This window comes from Panthera pardus, unplaced genomic scaffold, assembly GCF_024362965.1.
Source record: "Panthera pardus isolate Hobbes unplaced genomic scaffold, ASM2436296v1 HiC_scaffold_13, whole genome shotgun sequence".
NCBI lineage: Eukaryota > Metazoa > Chordata > Mammalia > Carnivora > Felidae > Panthera > Panthera pardus.
In genome coordinates this window covers 14,641,323-14,660,920 of record NW_026526688.1, presented here as the reverse complement: position 1 = coordinate 14,660,920, position 19,598 = coordinate 14,641,323, and the positions used below count along the sequence as shown (strand labels likewise).

Here is a 19,598-nt window from a genome sequence, read left to right as displayed (position 1 = left end):
TGCAGGAAGGAAGGCTACACGTTCAGGAGGAAAGGCACGGTCACCTACGCCAACCCTACATCTGGGTGGAAGGAAAGGACCGCTGCGACTGAGAATAGATCCCGGGAGTGAAATATGTGGATTATTACAGATCAGTGATACTGACAACTGTTAGTTACTCTCACTAAAAACGAGTATCATTACCACTGAAATCTGTTTTACTCGCATGTCTTAAGTACCTAGAACGCTTCTTTATAAAATATCCTGACGGTTTCCCCTCCTAGGGAAACATAAAGGATAAAATAAGACACAGATGAAACAGGAGGGTCCCAAATTTATTTCCCTTCTCCTAAAGGAAACAGCTCCACATAAAATATCGCCAACACTTGAGGAATTTTCATCAAATTTCAACACAACAGGTGTGGCTTCGCAACTAATCCAGAGCAGTTTGGCTCAGCTAACACGGAGTAAGCGCACGCTGTCCGGTCTCTCCTACTGACCACAACTAAAAACCGACGACAGCAGAACAAAACAACAAGAACAACAGCGACAATGTCCGGAAAGCAATCAAAGCAAGACTCGGCACAGTAAGTAAGAGCAAGGAGGATCGTGGAAGGAAACTGGAACTCGCAGAAGCATCACATGGCAGTGAGTCCTATCTTGTTGTTTTACACATCCCTCACCTCTGGTGCTTCCCATACCCCCAGGTACTGCAAATGGGTGCAGCCCGACCCCGCTCTGTCTTGTCGGAGGACCGGCAGGGAGAGGGGGCGCCGAAGGGCGCGTCTCCCACGACCATCCGGAGAAGCCCGGGAAAACGGGCCGAACCCCGTGGCGGCCAACGGTGGTGGCGTGGTCCCCCCTGCGCCAGCTCGTCTCCTGTCCGCTCTGTCCTGAGGAGCGGCCGGCAGCGTGTGGCGAGGCTAAGGCCACAGAGTACCTGCTAGAATGCCCAGACGAGAGGCTCCACAGAGCCAGAGGGCATGGGGCAAGATGGCAGAGAGGAGAGTTGGGAGAGTGTCTAGGTCGGCCCTTTTTAAATTCGGTTATTTGCTTCTTAGTGTGGATGTCCAGGAGTTCTGTGTCTGGCCTGGATATGGCTTCTCTGTCAGATGAAGGCACGAATATTCATCCACGATACCGTGTGCCATCAGTATCCTATTCCTTAAAAATATGCTGAGTGAAAGATCCCATTCACGGAATCAAATGTACTCAGTGTACGTGAGGTTCTGGAACACGCAAAACTAACCCATCCTGATAGAAGTCAGGACGATCCGTAGCAGTGGGGAGGGGGGTGATTGGAAGGGACAGGAAAGAACTTAGGGGGGTGATCCTCATCTTGACCGGAGCGGCCGTGACAAAAGATTTATACATTTGCCACAATTCACCCAGGTGCACTTAAGAGCTGTATATTTTCTTTTATATCAATGAGACCTCCATTATCAAAAGAAAGACAAAAACATTAAGGCACAACTCTAAAGCTACTAAACAGTGATCTATTTCTGCTTCTAGTGATAATATCAAAACCTTATAAACAGTATTTCATAATTACCTTTCCGTTAGTTACCAATGTCCCCCACCAATATCCATAACCCCCACTCCACACAAACCCACGAAAAGGTGGATTCTATCATAAAACACTTAAGGCCTAAAATACTTTTATTGTCAAGGTCAAATCTTTTCCTTCTAGATACTTAACAGTGTTACACAGAAATGGTATTAAACAGCCAAACAGTCTTCATTTCATTTTTTTTTTTTTTTTGTAAATAAAGAGAAAATAATGCTGAAACTATACAATGTCAAGACACAACATATGTGCGGACCAGCTGTTATGAGAAGATAATACCATTTGTTCCCTAAACTACTTCACGGGACTGTCTTTAAGATTAATGAGATAATGGACCAGATCCTTTTTAGTGGGAAAACTACTTGCTGTGGGTAATTTGGGCACTTTAGGGCACAGTGAGTCCATCAGGCCACTGGGATACGATTATCGCACTAAAGCAGAATGGTAAATTTAAAAACCTACATTGTAATAATTGAGTTTTTAAATATCCACGGTGGTGCTTTCTGAAGCACAGCATACACTTGAAATGAACTTGAGTTTCTTCAAAAACAAACAGAAAACTTTTAGCGTGTGAGTTAAACAACGAGCTCTTCCGTCCTTCTAACATTTAAGAGTTTATCCTTCTACTAGGCACCCAAGGTTAAAGAAATGAAGATACAGGCACTGTCCACAAGAAGCTCACAACTTGGTGAGGAGAACACACAAATCAATAAGTTAAAGGCCGTTTGCCACGTGCTTTCCAAAAATCCCTAGGTACCTGGCACTGTAGAAATACCCGGACCGGGCACCCCATCAGAGGGGGGGGGCGGCGGGCACCTGCAAGGAGGGCTGGTGCCGGAGAAGGTCTGTGGGAAGCAGGGAGGTCTGGGCAGAGGGGTCGAGAAGGATGTGGCCGAAAGGGAGAGCCGAGGGGCTGGGCCGAGAGCGCTCCGGGCTCGAGCCAATAGTTGCAAGGAAGCTCCCAGCACAGATGCTATGTCTCCGGTGTGGGGGCGGGGCAGAGGCAAGGAGGCAAGTGGAGGCCTGTGGGGGCAGACAGGAAAGGGCCCCGTAGCAAGGAATCAAGTAGGTGCATCTGGAACTCTGGACAAGGCTGAAGGGACAAACCTGGCAGCCGTCAGTCTCGGGAAGTAACTGACGTCCTCACCCCAGGGGACCCGCAGGCTGCACACAGAAGCCCAGGGGCAGGTGACGAGGGACAGGCAAAGGAAACCGGGCAAGAGCAGCCAGGTATGTTAAATAAATAAGTAAATCCCAGCAGAAGGTACTGTGAAATCCAAAGGAGTAAAGAGCAAGAGGAAATAACCCACAGTGACTCTGTCGGACGAAGAAAGACGAGACCCCGGTGTGGCCTGGATCGGGCCATTTGTGGGGTCTCAGGCGAGCTCAGCAAGGGCAGTTTCTGTGACACGACGGAGAACGAAGGCCTCACGCAGGCCGTGGCTTTTGGGAAGCTTCGCCGAGACGGGGAGAAAGAGTGGGCCACGGCCGGCAAGGGACTCGGGCTGAAAGACGGTTTGGGGTATGAATGAGTGGGGTCGGGGGAAGCCGGCTATTATTGGTTTCTTCTGGTAGTTTTGGTTTGATTTCATTTTGAGAGTTTCCAGAGTTTAAATATGAAGACAACAGAACCACTAGGTAAAGAAGTGGAGGGAGGAATTTTTAAAACCAGAAAATGACGGGTAAAGAAACGAAAGAGGGGAGGAAGATGGGACATAAAAGTTATTAAGAGGGCTCCTGGGGATGGGGGTGCAGGAGAACCTACCGAGACGGGGAGGAAGCCCCACTGGTGGACCGTGGGTAGCGAGAGGGAAGCCGAGGGCGTTCATCTCCTCGTTTGGTACCACGAGAGTTTAGTTTTGGCGAGTCAGGGCAGGTAGGCTTGTTTCTGCTTCCGCAAATGTTCTTTAAAGAAGACAAGCTGAACTTGTGTCCGTATAAAGTAAGGATGCGAGTGAGATTTAAATAGTTACGCATTCCAGGTATTCCACTGACCGTTTATTTGTCAGAATTTTACCAAAAGTAGTCCCTTCCATCGTAACATTAAAATATTTGGGGGTGACTGGCTGGCTCCTTTGCTGGAGCACGTGACTCTTGATCTCGCGGTTGTGAGTTTGAGCCCCACGTTGGGTGTGGAGATGACTTAAAAAAATAAAATCTTTTAAAAAAAAATAACATTCAAATAGTTAGATGTCAGTCACTGATAAGCAATAGAACCGACTTACAATAATACAATCAAGGAAGGTTTGGGGCGCCTGGGTGGCTCAGTCAGTTAAGCGTCTGACTCTCAATTTCAGCTCAGGTCATGATCTCACAGTTCATGAGTTTGAGCCCCACATTGGGCACGATAACAGCGCGGAGCCTGCCTGGGATTCCTTCTCTCTCCCTCTCTCTCTGCCCCTTCCCCACTCGCTCTCTCTCAAAATAAACGAACATTTTTAAAGAAGAGAGAAACGTTTACTGAAAGATACAAAAATGAAAGCTAACCTTAAAACCCACAATTATGAATTCTTCACGGACTACGGGGCAACTTTCAGGGAAACACCTCTCTACCCAAAAGTCACACTTCTTCTAATGACACAGAAAAGAGCGGCAAAACCTGCAGAAACTGTCACCTGCACTTACACTGAACTAACGTGTGCATGAAAGCTGGTTCCCAAACTATACGCCCCAGATCACCGGCTGTCGGTGTTCACTGGAAAACTGGCTTCACTCTCCCGTGTCCTCGCTCCTTTCAATCCCTCCATCCCATCGACCTGTGTGAGGCTCAGACAAGTTTCCAGCCCTCAGGCCTATCCCGCGACAGGACTCCCTATGCCGCCTGCGGGCCCGACACGGTGGAACCCACGCTCGCCTCGCCATACTTCCTAACTGCCCTCTCCTCTGGCTGCTTGGCGGCCACTGGGTTGTGGGGGAGCCTTCTCCCCGCCGCTCTCGGTGGTCTCCGGGCAGAGCCCCTCCCCGTGGTGTGGACTGCTGGAATGGGGACCTGCATCCCGACCGCCCTGCAATGGAGCCTCCCACCAGATCTCCTGGGGGCACCAGGCCTTCTCCCCCAGCTTGGCACACGCCCCCACCTTCAGCCTCTGCAGGCGCCGGGCAGGAGTGGAGCAGTTCTATTAGTTCTGGAACCCTTCCCCGTTGTCCTGAGAAGTATTTGCACAGGTAAAGAAAGATCCTGACAGGAAACGAGTGCCGATCCGACAGAAGTGCTGTAAGCCTATTCTGTATGTTTAACATATGGAGGTTTCTAAGAGAGAACTGTTATTAATACGGGCGTTTTGTGTCTCTTCAAGACTTCATCGTACACCGACACAAGGGAGGCTGCAAGCCACCACTAACAACCGGGCATCAAATAAGATACTGCTGTTCTTTCAACTTTTTATTTATATGTTTGAGAGGGAGCGGGGGAGGGGCACAGAGACGGGGAGAGAATCCCAAGCAGGCTCCGCACTGTCAGCGAGGAGCCCGATGTGGGGCTCGAACTCACGAACCGCGAGATTGTGACCTGAGCCAAAATCTAGCATCAGACGCTTAACTGACTGAGCCACCCAGGTGCCCCAGATACTCTTCTATAATATTATTCCTAAAGATATTAAAAAAGAGTACTACATTATATAAATCTTTAGCGCAACAGACCTATGAGAAATAAGTTAACAGAGTATAAACTATGAGGTATTACTCAAAACCCAGAAAAATAAAAGGGTTAGTTTTTAAGTGAAATAAGCAAAGCGAGTATCAGTATTACACGTGTCCACCTGAAAAAATTTTTAAAGGGGTGGATAGAGAGCCAAACATAAACACACACACAGACATATAAAAAATACCCCGAGTATGTGTTTCAAAAAGTTGTTCATGTTGGGCCATACGCACGCCCAACTCTGTCCGTGGCAAGGACGAGAAATAGAGGAAACCCAGTCCGAGGGGCGGTGGTGACGGGACGAGGCAAATGGCTCATGGTCTCCACAGGCCTCTAGACCTGTGCTCGAGAAACTCCCCTCCTACCAGGTAGACACGTACACGGACAGACAGATTCGTTTCTCTGTCTCTGCCCCCATAAGCCCAATTCTATACGTGCCCCAGCTTGCAAAACAGGCACACGTGTTAATGTTAGTCACTGACAAAGTGGGGTTTACAATAAAGAAGTTCACTTTGTAGAGGGTTGATGCTTTTGCATGATTCTAGATGGGGGGGGGGGGGGCGGGGGGGGATCACTGTTCTGCTATGTTTACTTTTACCAAAATGGAAAACTTACTGTTGACGTGATCGATGTAGTAGACACCAATCTGTGGGTCAAACCCTGCTTCCCATCCCCACGGAAGTTCATCCCCAACACAATCGGCAAACGACAAGGGCTTCGTTAACCTACAACAAACCAGAATACACGTACAGGTGATTCTTTCCGTCAAACCACGTGTGTCAACATTTAGTTACCCTCCCCACAAGGGAAGACATGTCTAGGCCGCATTTCCCTGCTGTTCTTGATTGTATCTAGAGTGGGCACCGCTGTGTCTGGAATCTCAGAGGGGAAAAACAAGGGTAAAATACAGAGACGGACATCCAGAAAAGGAGCAGTAAGTCATAACATCCTTTTCAAAGTTCACAGCTTCAGACTGGGCGGTAAATCCATACAAAAAATAAATACGGACTATTTTATTTTATTTTATTTTATTTTATTTTATTTTATTTTGAGGAAAAGAGAGCGAGTGCACACACACACCTGCAAGCGAGCAGGGGAGGACAGAGGGAGAAGGAGAGAGAGAATCCGAAGCAGGCTCCAGGCCCAGGGCGACCGTGAGATCATGACCTGGGCCGCTTAATTGACGGAGCCACCCAAGTGCCCTGAATAAGACCATTCCAAGCTGACAGTAAGGACGCCTGGGCCCTAGGCTCTAGCTCTAGGGCTAAATGGCTATCTCAGTACGAGGACGATTTTGTCTCAGGATTCAAACGCTGGCATCGTGGAAATCACCATACCAGTAACCCCAAGACAAGGTATGCATCAGCCTACGCTAACTTCAGATTTAGAGGCTCCTACATAAATTAATGGAACACTTCCTTGGTTGTGAGGTCCGCTATGAGTTCTCCTTGATGGGAGGGACAAGTTTATTTCATTTTTGTAAGTATCTTCTACGTAACAGTCACTCAACACCAATTTTAATGCAAGCAAACGCACAAGGTATTTACGTATCAATGTGATGTCACCTTTTGAAACTGCCTTACACTTTCTCTTTAAGCTTCAAAATGAATGGGGAAACTTACAATTTCTTAAGCAGGTTTCAAACCTGATCGCGGGTTGATCTTTCTCTCTCACTTCCTTCCTTTTTGATTCTGAGATTCTCCTTGGCTGTCGGTGCACCCATGGGCAGGCTAACCCTACAGACTAGTGAATGCCCCGTTCCTGGGTGGCCAACATGAGTTGGCACACCTTCTGATTTAATGTATTAGCAACACCAGCACAAGGCTTACACACAAAATCACCCGGAGTCCCTTTTATCCGCGCTCGCGAATATCAACCATGTCAGAGCTCAACTGAAACGGAGCTCGTTTCCAGAACCTCATCAGTCATCAGAGTAACAAACTGTGTCGTCTGCACCCTTCAGAACGCCCTTCAGGAACAATATGAGAAGGAGGGAGACCCTTTCTTCCCAGGCCTGGCCTACAGGAGCCTCCTCCAAGGACATAAAATACTAACGGATGAAACGGAGGGAGTGCCTCCTTTCCTCTCAATGCTCCTATAGCATGAAATCTGCATCCGGACAGAGCTCCAGGGACACAGTTCTTTGAAACCAGGTCAGCTGGCCGAAGTCATAATGAGAACAACCAGCTGTGTCACTGATTCACTACGAGGCCACCTTACTGGGAGCCTCTATCTACCTCAGTTTCCTTCTCTTCCAAGCGGTGATCACACTCCCTTATCCTCTCCCTGCAATTTAACCGCCTCCTAAGATTGAGGTGAGATAAAAAAGGAATGAAATTAGGACACTGTTGAGGACATGGTAAACGGTCAACAAAGGTTAGAGATTATCAATACCAGCACAACACGTGAGTTCTCTCATTCGTTCTTCAGAGGGACGGAGTCAGACTCTGGTTCTCAAAGTATAGCCCTCACGACTAGCAGCATCAACGTGCAGGCACCGGTCAGAAAGGACAAATTCCTGGGCCCTAGCAGAGGCCTAGAGAATCAGAAACTCTAGGGCCCAGCAATGCATGTTTCATCGAACTCTCCAGGCAGTTATGGAAAATCTGGGAACCGCTAGCTCAGGAGGTAAGAGCTTGAAATCTGGCACCAGAGACATGGGTCAAATTCCTTGTCTGCCACCTACTTGCTATACAACCTAGGGCAGGTTGTTAACCTTAAAAAACCCGTTTCTCAATCTTCCTTTCAAGGTGGGTGGATTACGAGGTTTCAATGAGACCTGACTAGCATAATGCTTGACAAACGGTGAGCTTCAATATACATTAGACATTATACGTTAGTGAAGTGAGCCTCGGGCAACGTGCCCGAATATGGCAACTCGCCATATTTCCTCTGCAAACCTGGAGTCAATCTGAACCCCATCTGAGTCAAAAAAACTGTGCTCTTGGAGCTGTGCTTAAATTCCATCTCAGATCATAAACCGCCCAGGAAAAGTGACCAAGGAATTAGATACTGTATCAAAAAATCTCCATACCATAGGAAGTGGCCTTGTCTTCACCCATTGTAAGACTGATCTCTGTCTACCTTGATAAAGCGGATTATTAGATAAAGCCCCTTGGCCAAGTTACCTTGCATATTATTCTGTTCTCTTTCCCTAACCCCTTTTATCAATGCCGTCTAAAACGCACACACATCCTAAAGAAATGAATAAGACCCAGAAATGACAAAAGAGTGGTATTACACAAATTTTATCCTGGTACCAAATCAACATGTTTAAGCATGAGGGGGATAGGAATATATTTATCACTCGAAGAATGAAAAGTCACAAAAGCTTCAGAACATGGGTTATGATTACAAGTTATGGTAATTTGACTACACTTGGAAATAATCCAGTTTCTCCTATTAATTGTTCAGTAGATAATAAGCATTTTATTAACTGTCACTGTTCTAAGACTAGAATTACATCTATAGGTACACATGTAATTATGAGCTCAGTTAAAAATTCAGACGTTTCCATCCTCGGGAATTTTAACATAAAAGTTATTTGCAGTGTTACTTGAAAAATCAATCAGATGCTTTACATTCTGTACCTGGATAGATAGCTATCTTTTCTCCGCACTCTATCAGTAAGTAAAACCATTAAATACATATTTGTAAATTTCAAAATTTTGGAATGTCATTCTTACCCGAATTACAAGATACAAACAGAATGACATTCTCAGATACCAAACAGAATTAAGCACTCAATTATGCTGTTATCCTGATAAAGGGAACATATTACTATGGCACAGTAAGAAGTTAACACAAAACAAAAAGAAGTCACAGGTGCATTCCAAAATCAGAAACAACATGACTTAGAACAAACACAGTAAAGCGGAAATGTTGATTAGTTTCCAAACTTCTTCGTCTTGTTTTGGACAAGGAATCTCTGAAACATTCAATCTTTCTCTGATGTTGAGGAAGTGAATATCGATGGAGTTTTGTTGTTGTTGTTGTTGTTGGTTCCTCACAAAGGAGCAACATCATGCAAAAAGCCTGAAACTAACAAGAGTCTTTATGCTAAATTCCAGAGACTACTCTTTGCTTGAAAAACAGCCTTCTTTTGCACCGTGACTAATGTGAAGAAAATGGCAATTTACTGCGGCACCGTGCCAACGTTGACATACGAAATTTGAACTTCGCGTGGTATTTCCCCTCTTTGCGGGCAGTATGTCTTCCCCGTACATGAGCCGTCGGTTAGTATTTACTGTCAATCGTGGATACCTGTCCTATGACATGAGACGCCACACAGACTAAATATTGACAATTATGTGACGCTGAACACTGCGCGTGAGCAAGCACAAAAGCAGAACGGAGTTTGTACTCACTGCACTAAAAGAAAAGGCACTGGACAGAGAAAACCATTCTCAGGTTAACAGAACTCTTGCCACAATTCAAGTCCCCCAAATGCATAGTTTGGCCTGAATGTTAATAAAGGTCTTAACAGTTATTTTTACTTCATAGCATCTGCTGTGGCCATTGCTGAGCTAACTCAAAGCAGAGTTCGTATTGTGAGCGGTCTATGATCACTGCAGAATCTGTCCACGCTAACACTGCTGAACTGCTCTGAAACAACAGGGAAAAAGTAAGGATGTGGTTCACGATTTGGATTTCGAACGAAGGGCAACATTTTTTCTAATTTTAATTTATAATGATGTTGATTAGGCCCCTCTGCTTCTATCACCGTGCTAGTCCGGGGAAGCAGCAAAGGGACAGAAAGAGGGGAATGACAGGAAGGCGTGAAGAGGGGCAGCAAGAAGCAAACAACTTTTTTTTTTTTTTTAAATCTTTATTTACTTATTTTGAGAGAGAGAAGCAGGGGAGGGGCAGAGAGTGAGAGAGGGAGAGGGAGCATCCCAAGCAGGCTCCACGCTGCAGCACGGAGCCCAACACGGGGCTTGAATCCATGAACCGTTAAGATCATAACCTGAGCCGCAGTCGAGAATCGGAGGCTTAACTGACTGAGCCACCCAGGCGTCCCGAGCAAATGACTCTTAAGAGAGACTGGACAAACCAAGTCAGAAGAGGGTAAGAAGGTTAACTCTGTGTCTCTGTGGAAATTCACTAAGATTCTTCAAAAGGAGTCATATTAGATAGGAGAACCACAGACAGGGACAGTGCTGAGCCCGGTACACCGGGTCAAGGAAGAGACCGGGGCTCTGTGGTATCAATGGCTCGCCCAACGTCTCAAAGCTGGGAAGGCGTGTAACTGGGCAGCCCAACCAGCCCATTTCTTCAGACTGAGTTCAAGTACTCTTTGCACCTGCCCGGGCTCCCAGACAGTCCTTCCCTGTGTCGGCCCAGGGTCTGGTCTTCCTGTAACTTTTACCCGCTGGTGCACGCTTTATCCCTTTGGTATCCCTTTGATCCCTTTGGCATCCCTTGGTACCAAAGAGAAGTAGTGTAATCCCTCTTCCATGTGATGGGCTTTCAACTATTTGAACACAACAGTCTTGTTTCCCAAACCTGCTCTCCTAGAACCCAAATGCCTGGTTCCCTTCAGCGCGCTCATAATTCCTTCTCTTCTCAAAAGCCTGCCAATCGTCAGTCCGTAATCCACCCCATTCTCCCTACTCTGCAATCACGTCCCATCAATGATTATCAAGTATGGATCTCCCCTCTTAGAGTTCATTTTTTCCTCCCGGCAGCCTACAAACATATCCAATCCCTCCACCCTAAAAAAGCCTTGCCTCAAATCTTCTGGCTCCTCTTTGACATTCACTTCCTAATCATTTATTCATTCCAACCTAGAGATCTGAAATCCGTGGAGGACTTTAGGAGGCCCTATCGCCTCCCTTAGACCTAACCCCTTCTATAGCTGCTTCATGAATATACTACCGAAAGGCAGCATTTGTGGGTAATTCACCTTGGAAAAAGCACACTGCTTATGCTGTTGATTTGGGGACTCAGCTACATCATCTGCAAAAATGTCGAAGCTTAGAATATGCTATGTAAAAAGAAGCTGACTTTTACATACAGTAATTACACTAAAAATATAAAACACTCCCTGTTTACCACGTGCCACACACATGCGTCAATACACATGAATGTGCACGTTAAATCCTCATAAAACTCTGCAAAGTAGATACAAGTATTGTTGCATTTGAATAGCCTGTGTAGGGGGCACCTGGGTGTCTCAACTTGGTTAAGCGTCTGACTTCAGCTCAGGTCGTGATCTCGCAGTTCGTGAGTTCGAGCCCCGCGTCAATCAGGCTCTGAGCTGTCAGCCCAGGAGCCTGCTTCTGATTCTGTGTCTCCCTCTCTCTCTCTCTCTGGCCCTCCCCCGCTCATGCTCTGTCTCTCTCTCTCTCTCTCTCTCTCTCTCAAAAATAAACATTAAAAAAAAAAAAACTAGAAAAAAAAAATGAATAGCCTGTATAGGAAAAAATTTTACTTATGATCCAGTAAGCACACGACTGGGTAACATACACCTCTTCTGGTCAACATCTGCCGTGCCATGCAGTATGTGGCCGTAACTGTTGTTTTCTAAAGCATGCATTCCTCTGTTCATATGCTATCTGCACGTGACTCTCCTCCAGCTTCTGGAAGAAGTGGCAAGGGAGGGACCCCTTTAAAAAGCTCTGGAGGGAGAGGAGAAGGGCCTGGACGCTGAAGCAGCATCGAGGGGCACAGGAGCACCCTGCGGCCCTAGTCACCGCCCGAGTGGCTCCTGTAAGGAGGTAATGGTCGCGAGCTCCCCTACACGGGCCTTCACGCCAGCCACCTTCACCAGAGGCTCTGAAGGGAGTAGAAGGTAAAGTCCAATCACAGAGAGCAGGAAAGAGGCAGATCAAGGACACACAACTCTCACATTCTTTAAAGACTTGCCCAGGGGCGCCTGGGTGGCGCAGTCGGTTAAGCGTCCGACTTCAGCCAGGTCACGATCTCGCGGTCAGTGAGTTCGAGCCCCGCGTCAGGCTCTGGGCTGATGGCTCGGAGCCTGGAGCCTGTTTCCGATTCTGTGTCTCCCTCTCTCTCTGCCCCTCCCCCGTTCATGCTCTGTCTCTCTCTGTCCCCAAAATAAATAAAAAACGTTGAAAAAAAAAAAAAAATTTAAAGACTTGCCCAAAGATCAAAAGTAGCTTTTAAAAGATACTTATCTTTTTTACATGATGTGTAGACTCCATTGAAGTTTCCCTTTTTTTTTTTCAGAGAGAGAGAGAGAGAAAGAGAGAGAGAGAGAGAGAGAGAGAGAATCCCAAGAAGGCTCTGTACTCTGCACTAAGCCGGATGTGGAGCCTCAGTCCCACAACCGTGAGAGATCATGACCTGAGCTGAAATCGAGAGTCGGACACTTAACCAACTGACCCACTCTGGCGCCCCTGAATTGCAATTTCTACATACAACTATATGATTTATACACGCCATTCTGAAACAGGAAGTTATAAACTGGTTCGCCTGAATTGATTATACTGTCTGCCTATTTTAACTGAAAAAAGTTGGTGCCTATAAGGTCAAAATCGTGAATTACATTTCCAACAGGAGCTCTTTAATGTAAGCTCAGACTGAAAGTGTGGGTTTAGAGCAGTGACTCTCAAACCTACGTGTACATCCAACTCATCTGAAAGGCTTATTAAAACAGGTTGCTGGGCCCACCCTCAGAGTTTCTGCCTCAGTAGTTGGGGAGCTGGGGTCTGGAAATCTGCGATTCTTACAAGTCCCCATGTGATGTGACGCCGTGGTCCCTGGACCATACTTTGAGAACCACCAGTTAAACCACAAAATCACACCCCTAATCCACCCAGGTGATGGAGAAATGAAGACAAACTCCATTTAAAAATGAAGCTGGAGGGGAGCCTGGGTGGCTCAGTTGGTTAAGCCTCTGACTCTTGGTCTCAGCTCAGGTCATGATCTTACGGCTTGTGAGTTCAAGCCCCACACCAGGCTGTGCGTTGACAGCGTGGAGCCTGCTTGAGATTTTCTCTTTCTCTCTCTCTCTCTCTCCCCTCCTCCTCCTCCTCTCTGTCCCTCCCCCACTTGTTCTCTCTCTTTCTCTCTCTCTCTCAAAATAAGTAAATAAAATTTTAAAAAATGTTTTATAAAGAAACTGAAACTGGAGGCAAAAGCCTGTGCTTCATAAATACCCGTATTACGAAAACTACGGAATTAATGGCTTAATAATTCTCAGATTAGGGCCACTTCATTTAATTTTAAGTAAGCATTTTTCCCCTCAAGGAACATTGAAACAATTTTAAAATAAGTTCTTTGAAAGCAGGCTTTCCTTTTTCTTTCATTTTCTCACCTGCATACAACAAAATAGTAACAAGTACTCAACATCGGTAGTCGTCAGGAAAATGAAAATAAATAACATGATGAGGTACCAGTTCATCCCACCAGGATGGCTATGAGTAAGACAACAGCAGCAACACCCCCAACATAGAAAGTGCTGGCACGGAGGTGGAGAAAGGGGAACCCCGTACCTCGTGGGCGGGCAGGTAAAATGGTGTAGCCTCTGCAGGAAAGTCTGGCACTTTCTCAAAGAGTTCAACACGGAATTACTCTATGACCCCGCATTTCTGCTCCTGAGTGCACGCCCAAAAGAACTTACAACAGGTACCCAAGCAATTACGTGTACATGCATGTTCACGGAAGCACTATTTACAGGAGCCAAGAAGTGGCCACACCTCAAACGTGCATCAGTGGATGAATGGATATACGACGTGCGGTCTGTACATGCAACGCAGTGTTGTTATCCCGCCATAAAAAGGAAGGAAGTGCCTATGCACGCTACCGTGCGGATGGCCTCCAAAATACGATGCTAAGTAAGGCCAGACCCAAAAGGCCACATATGATATGATTCTAGGCATATGAAGTACCCAGCACAGACAAATCCACACGGATAGAAAGTACGGGAGGAGTTGTCGGGACCTAGGGGGAGGAGTGAGCGGACAGAGACTCTGGAAGGGTAGAAACGTTCTGGAATCAGACAGAGATAGCGCTTGCACAACCCTGGGAATTGTCGTCAATGCCACTGAACTGTTCGCTTTAAAGCGGTTAATTATGTGGTGTGTGAACCGAACCTCAATAAACTATTTTTTTGTAAATAGGAACGAGTCGTAACAATGCAAAGACTCCAAGTGAGTAAGGTATTTTCACAAGAGGAAGTTAAGTAATAAAAATGCGTGAAAATGCGTAACTTCACTAATAATAAAAAGAAGCGCCAAAGAAAACAACAACGAGGCTTGATTTAATTTGCAGCCTATGAGGGTATCAAGTTTATGTTTTTGTTTTGCTTTGTCTTAATGAAACGCAGTTCTGGCGAGGATGTGAGGAATCAGTTACTTTCATTTGTTGCTGGTAATTTCGCAACTTGATACATTCCTTTTAAGAGACAACTTGGCAGTATTAAAAAAAACCATTGAAATGCTGACTCCATTTACCCTAGGAATGCCATTCTTATCCAGTCCCCCTGACTCCTGTCCCAGAGGACCACTCCAACACAGGCTCGGCTGCCATCTAAGGCGGCTGACGGCCTGCTCTCCCCCCCCACCAGCCTGTTCTCTGAGCTTCTCAGAGGCACGGCCCCCGCTCTCTTCTCTGCATTCCCGGCATCACGTCCACTTCATACGTAGCCAGCTCGTAATCCATGCTGACTGAATGGACGCAGGTTAGAAGGAAAGAACTGGAAAGGAATGAAAACAAGTACGGAAGGGCTGTTGTTGGTTTGTTTGTTTTTAATTTTCAATGTATATAAATGTAACAGTAAATGCATTTACTGTGAGCAAGATGAAGGTTAGTATTTAGGTGATAGTTGATGACTATGCGGATGACCAGTCGATAATAAGGTGAGAGTTAACTATGGGACAGGCTAGGAGAAAAATCTTTCAATACGGCCCCCAAAATCTCTGGCCCTGTAACTTATTTTAGCCTATTATAATTACATTGTGCACCACAAATGAACAGCTAAACAGAAAACACATTCTTCGTTGCAGAGAGGTAAGAGAATTTATTGCAGGTGTTTCAATAATTCGGCAATTTTTTACCAAGTATCTGACCCTACGGAAGAAAACAGGGTGGTCAACACACTTCAACCGGAACCTCTTCGGTGTCCTAAGTGTCAAGAAATGTTTGCCCACTGGATTACTTGGTTTTGGAAAACAGCTTGAGATTTTAAGTGGCTATGTCGGCAAAGAAGGGAATGCGGGAAGTCGGGAATGCGGGCGAGAGGAAGAGGGCTTAACAGATTATTATCCCAACAAACAAACCCACCACCAAGACTGCCCCGTCCTCCTGCCTCCCGCTCAGACAGGACAACCACCACGGACTCCATCCCAGACAAGAATGCAAGACGCTGGACGACTTACTCTGGAGGATGTGCTGTCCCCAGAGCAACAAAGAAGGGACCCACAGCACACCCCTCTGGATGGCTAGAACCTTGTTGGATTCGTCCACTTCCTTCAAGAGGCTTCCCGAATGGTTGCAATGATCCTGCACTCATTTGATCAAAAGCTAAGGAACTAGGGGGCTCCTGGGCAGCTTAGCTGGTTGAGCGCCTAACTCTTGATTTCGGCTCAGGCATGATCTCACGGTTCGTGGGTTCAAGTCCTGCCTCAGGCTCTTCGCTGACAGTGTGGAGCCTGCGTGGGATTCTCATTCTCTTTCTCTCTCTCTCTCTGCCCCTCCCTTGCACTCTCTCTCTCAAAATAAATAAATAAACTTTAAAAAACACAACAACAACTAAGTAATTAGGAAGATGTTTTTTAATCCCTAACACCTTTTTACATAGGGATAACCCCAGGTAACAAGTGGTTTCATTCCAGGCTGTTTTTCTTAAATAAACGTATGCACCCATATACGGAAGCACATACAATATTATGCACATTTTTACTAGATTGGTGTTAAACTAAATAAACTATACAGACACTACAGTTTTGAGCACTGCCTTAAAAAACGCAACTAATATATTCTCATTATGAAAAATATATAAAATAGAATAAACTATTATTAAAGTCCTGCCTTCATTTCCCTATACAATGATCTATATTCCAATACGTTGGTTCTTTTCAGTCCATCTATAAATCCACATGCGATTATCAAACATACAAACAGGCTCATACTGTGTGCATTTTCTAGGACTTTAGTTTGCAATACAAGTTAGAAACCTTTCAATGATCGTCGCTACAGGTTGACCTCAATCTTCTAATATCTACATACACAGAATGGATTACGGCCCATTATTTGACTAATCACTAATTAACAGACATCAGTTTCAACTTCCTTCGAGAGGAATTAATGCTTCAATGAACATACTTGTAAATATTTTAGCTCTCAGAGTATTTTTTAGAATAAATTTCTGACAATGAGTCAAAGAACATGCCTACTTGTAAAATTCAAAAGTGTCAATGTGCATTAGAGAGATGTTAAAGACATATTACCATTGGAATTTTTGTTAATGTTCACATATTTATTTTGGGAGAGAGTGAAAGCGTGCACACAGGAATGGTAGAGAGAGAGGGAGACAGAGAATGCCAAGCCGATTCCGTACTGTCAGTGCAGAGCCCGACACAGGGTTCGATCCCATGACCCTGGGATCATGACCTGAGCCAAAATCAAGAGTCGGACGCTAAACCGACTGAGCCACCTAGGTGCCCCATCATTTAAATTTTTTAATTCTGATACCTACTCTCCTCCACGTGGGCATTACCAATTTGCATCCATCCACAATGGAAGTGAGCGCCATTACCCCGATATGGTCGTAAGGGGAGGAATCTAATAATTATTAGTAAGGTTTGTAACTTTTATTTTTTTCCTCTCTCTTTTTTTTTTACATTAAAAAAAACTGTTTATTTTTATGGGGAGGGGGGGCGGGCAGTGAGAGAGAGGGCAACAGACTCTGAAGCGAGCTCTGTGCTTTCAGCAGTGAGCCAGATGTGGGGCTTGAACTCACAAGCCCTGAGATAATGACCTCAGCTGAAGTTGTACGCTTAACCAACTGAGCCACCCAGGTGCCCCTGTCACTTTTCTATATGTTTATTTGCTTCCTTTGTGAATTGCTCTTTTCTTTTTAATTTGCGAGAGAGAGAGAGAGAGAGAGAGAGAGAGAGAGAGAGAGAGAGACCAAGGACAGGAGAGAGGAGCAGAGGAAGAAAGAGAGAGAGAGAATTTAAACCTGATGCAGGGCTCAATCCCACGACTGGGATCAAAACCTGAGCCAAAATCAAGACTTGGACGCTCAACTGACTGAGCCACCCAGGAGTCCCTAAATTGACCTTTTTGAAACTGTGCGGTCTGCCCTTCTTACTGATTTGTAGCAACCTGTGATATATGCTGGCGTTAATCCTTTGTCAAGTTGCAAATATTTTTTTCCCACGGATATTACTTGTCCGTGAACTTTGTTTACGATGAGTATAATAAGACTGATTATTTAAAAGCGTTGGGAGGGCACCTGGGTGGCTTAGTCAGTTAAGCGTGCGACTTCAGCTCAGGTCACAATCTCGCAGTTCGTGGGTTCAAGCCCCGCGTCGGGCTCTGTGCTGACAGCTCAGAGCCTGGAGCTTGCTTTGAGTTCTGTGTCTCCCTCTCTCTCTGTCCCTTCTCCGCTCACACGCTCTCTCTCTCTCTCAAAAATAAGTAAACATTAAAAATAAAATAAGATAAAAGTGTTGGGAAAATTGGATGACCAGTTAAGGGAAAAAAGCTAGGTCCCAGATCATCCTTCCAAAATTCCAGATAAATCAAAAGAATCGCATGGGATAAATGAAACTGAAGTACGAAACCAACTAGAACAAAAGATACACAAAAATTCTTTAAGACTTCCGGGTTCCATTTCCACATCCAGTGTTTCAAATTGTGGTCCTTTAACACTTGCCATTGAAAATAAATACAATGAGAACACAATCGTACGAGAAATTGTAAAGAGCTGCTGACAAGAGACGTTAAGCTTACAGGTTGCTCTCTTTGTTGGAAAGGCAATTAATGAGAATCAGAAAGGTGCTGAAGTCATACTAGCGCCAGACTTTCTCCTTTACCTGACTGGAAGAGCTGAAAGAAAAGTTAAAATAGAAAAATAATATGACTAATGTGATGTCCCTGTTCTACTACCCCCACCTTGGGAAACCTGGTCCCAGACCAATGGAAGACCCCCAGCAAGGAGCTGGCATAACAGGGACAGATTTTAATTTAGGAAAGTGAACCTAACGGCAGCGCACTGAACAGAGTGAAGCAGTGGTCCCCGAACCAACAGCGTTAGCATCATCTGGTGACTTATTAGAAAAGCAAGTGATCGACCCCCTCCCCTCAAACCACGAAGTCAGGAACTCGGAGGGTGGGGCCGCACCCTGCACCTGCCTCCGATGCCTGCTACAGGATGAGAGGCCCTGGACTGGAGAGACGCTGAAACATCTCAAGGTTCCATTTTACCATCACGTCGTAAGCAACGGCAATTAACAAGGAGAAAGGAAACCAACATGGTGGCAGACAGGAGGGCTGTCTAGGGAAGGTGAGAGTAGCATCTGAGGCTGCCAGGGAGGAGAAAAGCCTCCTAGTAAATGCAGAGTTCCCGGCCATGGGTATTTGAAGTGGAAGCTGGATAAAGAAGTGCTGGAGTGTTACGGAAACAAAGCGCTCCCTGCACACGAAAGAGGTTGACGGAGCAAGTCTCCGATTCTGTGCTTTGAGTAGAGCGAGATCAGCATGGGTAAGCAAAGTCATCGGGAATTAGTTTAAGATATGCCATGTGTGAGGTGGCAGAGGGACACACAGGTAAAATATGGACCCAAATTTCCACAGGGGGATGGGATGCTGGAAGAGATCGATGAGCCAGACGAGGCCTTGCTTGGGACGTGCCCACAGTCAACCGGACAAAAGCAGATGGCAAAGAGAAGGCTTAGAAAACGGACTTCCACCGGAAGAGGGAAAAAGCCCCAGTTCACTCTCTGATCGTTTCATTCCTGCCAATAGGAAGTAATGAGAAATTCCCCACAGAGGAACATTTCATTCACGCGTGCATCGGGTCACCAAATATCGACCGAATGTCTCCTCCAAGCTCCGGACTTACAGGATGTGTGAGGCATGGGTCTCGTCCGTCCCCCAGTGGTTTCTCCACAGATGACCGGTGACCGGCTGCCCTCTAGATGTAGGCCTGGCCTAAAATTCTCGCCCCGTGATCGCTAAGTGTTTGCTTTGAAAACCCATCCCTGAGTGCGTGCCTGTTTGTCGTACGACCAGAAAATCACTGAATTAACACGAGGGAGGCCGTTCGGCCGAACACAAGGTAATCCTCTTAACACCGTATCAGACTCTCCACGGACCGAAGCACCCAGCTCTCCGGCTTATGTCCCACCGACCCCATGTTTGTTACAAGGGAAGGAATCTCGGCAGCCGGGAAACCCGGCGGGCAGAGGCGACACGGGGACGGCCTCTCCTCCACACGCT

At 46.0% G+C, this 19,598-nt stretch overlaps 1 protein-coding gene across 5 annotated transcripts in view; it reads right to left on the bottom strand.

Moving 5' to 3' along the window:
- Window positions 1-19,598, bottom strand: part of WWC2 (WW and C2 domain containing 2) — a 208,037-nt gene that overhangs the window by 100,997 nt on the left and 87,442 nt on the right. For 4 of the 5 annotated variants that reach the window (XM_019422330.2, XM_019422332.2, XM_019422331.2 and 1 more), the window contains one exon: window positions 5,802-5,911. The exons of the other annotated variant lie outside the window; for it this stretch is intronic. In XM_019422330.2, coding sequence (XP_019277875.2) covers window positions 5,802-5,911 — 110 coding nt within the window. The remainder of the gene's footprint in view (window positions 1-5,801; window positions 5,912-19,598) is intronic. 5 annotated transcript variants of the gene reach the window in all.